The sequence below is a fragment of the Photinus pyralis genome, unplaced genomic scaffold (genome assembly GCF_008802855.1).
Source record: "Photinus pyralis isolate 1611_PpyrPB1 unplaced genomic scaffold, Ppyr1.3 Ppyr1.4_LG9, whole genome shotgun sequence".
In the NCBI taxonomy this organism is placed as follows: domain Eukaryota; kingdom Metazoa; phylum Arthropoda; class Insecta; order Coleoptera; family Lampyridae; genus Photinus; species Photinus pyralis.
In genome coordinates this window covers 23,910,129-23,918,341 of record NW_022170878.1, presented here as the reverse complement: position 1 = coordinate 23,918,341, position 8,213 = coordinate 23,910,129, and the positions used below count along the sequence as shown (strand labels likewise).

The 8,213-nt window shown below is 38.5% G+C and overlaps 1 protein-coding gene across 1 annotated transcript; it reads right to left on the bottom strand.

The window, feature by feature from the left end:
- Nucleotides 1-3,472: 3,472 nt before the first annotated feature.
- On the bottom strand, nt 3,473-5,365 carry LOC116181186 (sialin-like). The gene is made up of 6 exons (XM_031501469.1): nt 5,139-5,365; nt 4,853-5,089; nt 4,497-4,802; nt 4,168-4,447; nt 3,877-4,118; nt 3,473-3,830 (listed from the first exon to the last, which is right to left on the bottom strand). Exons 1-6 carry the CDS (start codon nt 5,316-5,318, stop codon nt 3,627-3,629), a joined length of 1,449 nt encoding a protein of 482 aa, XP_031357329.1. The 5' UTR covers nt 5,319-5,365; the 3' UTR covers nt 3,473-3,626.
- Between the last annotated feature and the right edge of the window lie 2,848 nt (nt 5,366-8,213).

The following is an 8,213-nucleotide window of genomic DNA, read 5'->3' as shown; positions in this document are numbered from 1 at the left end:
GAATGCATAATGCTTTCTTTATATTATCAACGTCATGAGTCGTAATTGTCGAATCTTTTGCTTATTATACTAAACTAATCTTACGCATAATACATGCAGGACATTTTCCTTAAATGTATACATACGGGCTATGTATACTTTAAAAAAATTATCAAAGTCCTCGTGTGACGAAGGGACTTCAGCGCATTTTTGTGTGGCAGATCAGTATTCAATTAGCCACTTTTGACTCAACCATCAATAAAAGATCTTGTCCAAGGCTACTACATTCACTTTGTCGGCACCCGCTTCCCACTTTCCGCGTGCACCCGCAATTAGCGTTTAAAGTTTTGACTCCACCATCAGTAAAATCTTGTCGGGGGCTACCATATTCCCTTTGTCGGTATCCACTTCCGATGTCCCGTTCCCTTCCAATGCGCGTTTGAAGATTTGACTCCACCATCAGTAAGATCGTGTCGGGGGCTACCACATTCCCTTTGACGGTACCCACTTCCGACGTCCCGTTCACCCGCAATTCGCGTTTGAAGATTTGACTCCACTATCAGGAAGATCGTGTCGGGGGCTACCACATTCCCTTTGACGGTACCCACTTCCGACGTCCCGTTCACCCGCAATTCGCGTTTGAAGATTGACTCCACTATCAGGAAGATCGTGTCCGGGGCTACCACATTCCCTTTGACGGTACCCACATCCGACGCCCCGTTCACCCCAAATTCGCGTTTGAAGTTTTCACTCCACCATCACTTAGATTTTGTCGGAGGCTATCACATTACCTCTTTCGGTGCATACTTATATTACACCCACATTTTGGTGAATTTCGCTAAAAACCTTCCACAAGATAGTAGGTACTTAATTTTTGGGGCACTTCTTATTACTCGAGCTTCTATTGGCGACACGAGAAAGAGAGACAGCGATTCGAGATTTACAAAACGTTAAACCGCGTGACAAAATTCGCAACGGAAGGTAAAAGGCGCCCGAAGTTTACTACCTCTCGAAGACGCGCGCGCGCGCCTTGAAAAAGGTCGTTAATTTCGCCCCTAGGACAAACCAGTTTTCAAGCGGCGTTAGTTATTTCGCAAATTCTAATTAAACGCAACCACTACGGGCTTAATGAATGTCCATTGCGCCAATAACTCGACAAGACGGAGGTAATGCAAAAAACCGGACCTCTCTACGATGTCTAGATCAAAAGTTTTTCAATCCGCCCAGCCAGCCAGCCAGCCAGCCAGCCGGACAAAGTGAAATGATAAGCTCCTTTTTGTTACCAAAAATGCGCTAAAAACGGATCAAATGCATGAGGAATCTTGATACATAGTAGCACGGCATGTAATAGATGGGTGTAGGCAACCAACATTACACGCGATAAACTGGAGTGTAGAGTTGGTCTATTCCACGCATTTGATCCGTTTTTTTAGTATACTGTATACAAGCCCATATGTATACATTAAAAAATTCCCTGTATACTGTTAACTAAATTTATCAAATTCAAATTCTACCCTACTATAGAAGATCGAAAGAAATTAATTAATTGTTTAGAAACTGTAGGCCATTTATACAGTATGGCAACTATTGGAAAAGCCTGGGTGACAGACGTATTCAGGTTGCCAGTAGGATTTTAATACAATAAAGGACCAATGGAGATCGGGACGATATGATGTACCTTCCACGGGTAATCAAACCCCTTCAACACCTTTTTCCTAGGTTTCCGCTGAAGTCGAGGGTGATGAATGAATATTTGGGTGTAGACAGTCGGCCTTCGTTCAAAGATTGAAAAAGTTAATATATCCTCCCAATTCCCATGATAGTCCCCACTATAATTTCATGATAGACGGTAATAGCTTATAGGATCCACCACCAAACGGGGGTGACACAAAATTTGATTCACCTTATCGGCAAGCTTCTTAACATCTAAGGGGGAGGTGCAAACTATTATTTCAGAAAGTTTCTCTTTTTTGACTGCAGAGGACCATTATTGTTCTGAACTGATGATCCATTGCTATTTATGGAGGTTTTATCAGACAAAGAAAAACGAAGCGCCAACGAATAGTTTAGAGATGTTGAAAAGGAGGACTCAATTCGATGTCTGCTGGCTGACATACCATCCGCAATGACATTCCATCAACATACTAATTGGCTACAAAACCCCCATATTTGTAAACAATATCATTTCCCCCGGTTCGGGGATAGAATTGACACAGTCCCGTCTTGAAGATCGTAAAACGCGATCAATGGGCAGTAAAGGCCTTACCTACCCATTTATTTATCCTGCTCCAAATTATCAAGCGGCTGCTCGGATTCGATGGTAGGTGACCAGGCTTCGGCGCATGAAATAAACACTGGCAGAGTCAAGGTAGGTAAGAAAAGGAGGTTCCTTGGCCCCGGTTCTTGCTTATTAAGATTCAAAAAATTTTGTTTGGTGTTCTTGGTGACCTTAAAAGGGTAAGAGGTTCTTTATTAGTTGAATGTAAATCAAAATCTCACTCTAATAGACGACTCAATATAAAGAGAATGACAGATGTGGAGGTAAAAGTGACATCTCATCCTTGTAAAGGAGTTGCGTACTGTCCAGATTTTTTGAATTGCACATTACAAGAAATCCAAGAGGGTCTTGAACATAAATTTGTTACAGAAATCAGGCGAATTAAATCTAAAAGGGGTGTAATGAGGATAGATGCAGCTAGCCATGTTTTGACTTTTGAAAGAGATATTATCTGTAAAACAATAACAACAATGTACCTATCCCCTTACCGTAAGACCATACATTCCAGCTCCAATGACGTGTTTTAACTGCCATAGATTTGGGCATTCCGCGTCAAATTGTAATACGTGTCTGTGGGAAAAATCCACACCTTGGTACTCCAAAAAGCTGTCCAAATTGCAAAGAAGACCCTTCAGCAATATACATAGGATGTTCCGTATATACCATTGTATATACACCTACAATGGTAATACGTTAATAAAATAAGATCCTTGCCCTGCGATAATGCTTTCTCTTCACGATCTACAATCTCAAGACCGGTAAAATCCAGATATCTAGAATATATATCTAAAGAAAATATCCATCTAGATTATAGTATGTTCACATATACCATGTCCAAGTAGCTGAAACTAAAACAACATTAAACAATTTTTGAGCTCATACCTTGACCTGCCCACTTCAGGGACGTTTTTGTATCGGATTTTTATTATTTGCAATCATGCGAATAAAAACACTAATTTTGGCTACACTCAATTGTTGTTAATTAAGAAATTACTTAATTACATCCCATACTGTGTAGGTGGCAGGATATTAGAGTGGCGATAGTAACCGGCAATAAACAATCCTCGCCTAGTAATTTAAAGCTACTTAATACAAATGAGGCATTAAATGTAATTTTGATTGAATGACTTGTATAATCTGTGAAAATAACACTTTTTACCTGCGCTATATTGATGGTTGTTTAAAATAATCCCTCTGTCAATAAAAAAACCAAGGTTGCTTACAAAATAGGTATTTATTGTGATTTTTACATAAAGTAGGTACTATACAATCTTAGAAATGCGACTATAAAATAATTATGTTTCGTTTAAAATATTACAATTAAATAAATTAGGCTCAGTCAAAACCTTAAAAATTATCATCACAGATACTAAACCTTAGTGTTTTCTGTTGTCTGAGTTTCTTTCGACGCTCCGCCGTCGAATGCGGCATTGTCGACGCCTTCAACTTGTTTGGTATCAATTTGATTCCACGGTTGTTGGTCACCCGAACCAAATATGCAGAACACAATTCCGGTGGAAATGTATACAGATGCCCCTATTGCGAATATGATGTGCCATTCTTTAAGGCCATTCTGAAATTACAATTTTAGGCTAGGAATTCGAAAACTTGCCACGTACGTGATCAGCGGTCAGATAACCGGTGATCATGGGTGTAAAGAAACCCGTAGTACCCCCGATGCAGTTGATTATCCCGTAAATGGTACCCGCAAAGTTGGGGGATAAATCCTGATTATTTTGTATATTTGTAATACTGGACGAGCCGTTAAATCCCAGCGAAAGTGTGATTAGAGCTATACACAATGTGATGTTACATCCGGCGCATAGAATTGTAAGTAAGAGTACTCCTGGCAGGAAGTGTGCTATAAGAAGGCAATATTAGATGGTACTCAAATAATACGTACGCCTTACACGTTGTCACAAAGAGCTTTCTAATAGTTGTTACTGATAAGCACTGATGTTTCCTGAGCACATCCCCGACGAACCCAAAGACAAATCCAGAAATCGCACGTGCCAGATAAGGTAAGGCAGCTAATAGGCCAGAATGGCCTAAATTAAAACCGAGAACCTCCGACATATATTTCGGGCCGGCCGTCAGCAGCAAGTACAGTCCCCAAAGGTTTCCGAAATGCAAAATTGCTAACGCCCAAAACGGTATTGAAGCAAAGATTTTGAGATATGGTGGAGTTGCCTGCAATTCATTTCTGTTTACATTCACCTCTCGATCATTTCCGGCTTACCTTCACTTTCCCAACGCCCTCCCCTAAACATTTATTTATATAAAACTTTTCCTCCTTTGAAATCCGTGGGTGCGTATCGGGAGAATCGGCAACAGCAATCAGCCATACGCAAGAAAATGCCAGTACCAAACCCCCTTGTATATAAAAGGCCCAGCTCCAACCTAAATGTTCTATAATCGATCCGCTCAGTGGCCACGTGACCACCGTTCCAATTGTGCCTCCTAGAAGAGCGCCTCCAAATTTCCCTTTCTCGTCGGGCGGGACCCACCGCGACACCATACAATGGAGAGCCGGGTAACAGACCCCCTTCAGAAAATTGCAATTAAAGCACAAATTACGCGTTAATTTAGAATTACCGCCATCAATCCCAGTATAAAACGAAACGCAATAACCGCAATCCAACTCCAATCAGCGACAAACGGCGTCAGAAATGTAACCAGCGCCGAAACAATATTCGAAATGGCTATAGTTTTCGTCGGGCCAAACCTCTCCGCCAGGTATCCGCCCGGTATCGACGTCAGAATTGATCCCCAAAAATACGCCGCCAATATCAGCCCTTGCTGCTTTGAGGTCCACGTGTACCGTACACCGTACTGAAACTGATCTCTTAGCCTTTCCTAACATCGATGGCACGTCACTTACGTCTGGTACAACGGACAATTGAGAGAAGTCGTCAGATTGATTCATCTTTCCATTTATTATCAGACATTCGGCTATGTGCGTTTTGTTGTTGTTGGTAATGGGCTGGACCATTGCGATTAGGTTTATGGACATGTTGACTCTCAGCATATAGTTGAAGAAACATACCATGAAAATTGCCATACCGATCACCGCACGGGTCGGTGGAATCCCTGAAATGAACGTTAACTAATCAAGTTTTGGCTTTTCAATTTTGTATACATGACATGTAGTTTTCGTTTTTTCAACCCTATGGGGGAACAGGGAAAGAACATTTTCACTGCAGAAACGCACCCTTTATCTTTACCGATTGTTGAATGTTGTTGCCGATGTGTTATTTTGGTTTTATTGAGACCGACTTCGATCGGCCCAAGGGACAGCTGCTGTCCTTAGCCCTCCGGCCTGTGCAAGGAGGTTGAGTGTGGCTACCACGTGCAAGGAAAAAAGGATATCAGAAAAACGTGGAAGATTTGGGAATCGCAGAAAGTCATATAAGAATGGACCTCGTTTAATCATTTGTACAATTACATGACTTGTGTCTTTTTTTACAATTTATAAATTAACGGTGTAGATACTACGTAAAGTAACAACCCCCGACTTAAGAAATTTCGCAAACCTAAAGTAGACGGAAATTTATTAATAAAGGGTTGTTTAAGGGTTGGTTACAGATTATTTAAACATAATCTATCCAGGAAACAAAAATGTTCGGTATACTATGTAAAGTAACAACCCCCGCAATATGAGAGTGCTTTACATGCTGGTATGAATGACTTAAAAATTTTCTCAAACTTAAAGCAGACTGAAATTTATTATTAAAGGTTTGTATAAGGGTTGGTTACAGATGATTTAAACAACTACACGTATACTATGTAAAGTAACAACCCCCGTAGTATAAGAGTGCTTTACATGCTGATATGAATGACAAAAAATTTCGCAAACTTAAAGTAGACGGAAATTTATTATTAAAGGGTTGTATAAGGGTTGGTTACAGATGATTTAAACATAATCTATCAAAGAAACAAAAATGTTCGGTGTACTACGTAAAGTAACAACCCCCGCAGTATAAGAGTGCTTTACATGCTGATATGAATGACTTAAAAAATTTCGTAAACCTAAAGTGGACTGAAATTTATTAGCAAGGGGTTGTTTAAGGGTTGGTTACAGATTATTTAAACATAATCTATCAAAGAAACAAAAATGTTCGGTGTACTACGTAAAGGAACAACCCCCGCAATATAAGAGTGTTTTACAAGCAGGTATGAATGACTTAAAAAATTTCGAAAACCTAAAGCAGACGGAGATTTATTAATAAAGGGTTGTTTAAGGGTTGGTTACAGATTATTTAAACATAATCTATCAAAGAAACAAAAATGTTCGTTGTACTACGTAAAGTTACAACTCCCGCAATATAAGAGTGCTTTACATGCTGGTATGAATGACTTAAAAAAATTCGCAAACCTAAAGTAGACGGAAATTTATTAATAAAGGGTTGTTTAAGGGTTGGTTACAGATTATTTAAACATAATCTATGAAATAAACAAAAATGTTCGGTGTATTACGTAAAGTAACCACCCCCGTAGTATAAGAGTGCTTTACATGCTGGTATGAATGAGAAAAAATTCGCAAACCTAAAGTAGACGGAAATTTATTAATAAAGGGTTGTTTAAGGGTTGGTTACAGATTATTTAAACATAATCTATCAAATAAACAAAAATGTTCGGTGTACTACGTAAAGTAACAATCCCCGCAGTATAAGAGTGCTTTACATGCTGATATGAATGACTTAAAAAATTCGCAAACCTAAAGTAGACGGAAATTTATTAATAAAGGGTTGTTTAAGGGTTGGTTACAGATTATTTAAACATAATCTATCAAATAAACAAAAATGTTCGGTGTATTACGTAAAGTAACCACCCCCGTAGTATAAGAGTGCTTTACATGCTGGTATGAATGACTTAAAAAATTTCGCAAACCTAAAGTGGACGGAAATTTATTAATAAAGGGGTGTTTAAGGGTTGGTTACAGATTATTTAAACATAATCTATCAAATAAACAAAAATGTTCGGTGTATTACGTAAAGTAACAATCCCCGCAGTATAAGAGTGCTTTACATGCTGGTATGAATGAGAAAAAATTTCGCAAACCTAAAGTAGACGGAAATTTATTAATAAAGGGTTGTTTAAGGGTTGGTTACAGATTATTTAAACATAATCTATGAAATAAACAAAAATGTTCGGTGTATTACGTAAAGTAACCACCCCCGTAGCATAAGAGTGCTTTACATGCTGGTATGAATGAGAAAAAATTTCGCAAACCTAAAGTAGACGGAAATTTATTAATAAAGGGTTGTTTAAGGGTTGGTTACAGATTATTTAAACATAATCTATCAAAAACACACAAATGTTCGGTGTACTACGTAAAGGAACAACCCCCGCAATACAAGAATGCTTTACATGCAGGTATGAATGAATTAAAAAATTTGGCAAACCTAAAGTAGACGGAAATTTATTAATAAAGGGTTGTTTAAGGGTTGGTTACAGATTATTTAAACATAATCTATCAAAAAAACAAAAATGTTCGGTATACTACGTAAAGGAACAACCCCCGCAAAATAAGAGTGCTTTACATGCAGGTATGAATGACTTAAAAAATTTCGCAAACCTAAAGTAGACGGAAATTTATTAATAAAGGGTTGTTTAAGGGTTGGTTACAGAATATTTACACATAATCTATCAAAAAAACAAATGTTCGGTGTACTACGTAAAGGAACAACCCCCGCAAAGAAAGAGTGCTTTACATGCAGGTATGAATGACTCAAAAAATTTCGCAAACCTAAAGTAGACGGAAATTTATTAATAAAGGGTTGTTTAAGGGTTGGTTACAGATTATTTAAACATAGTCTATCAAAAAAACAAAAATGTTCGGTGTACTACGTAAAGGAACAACCCCCGCAAAATAAGAGTGCTTTACATGCAGGTATGAATGACTTAGAAAATTTCGCAAACCTAAAGTAGACGGAAATTTATTAATAAAGGGTTG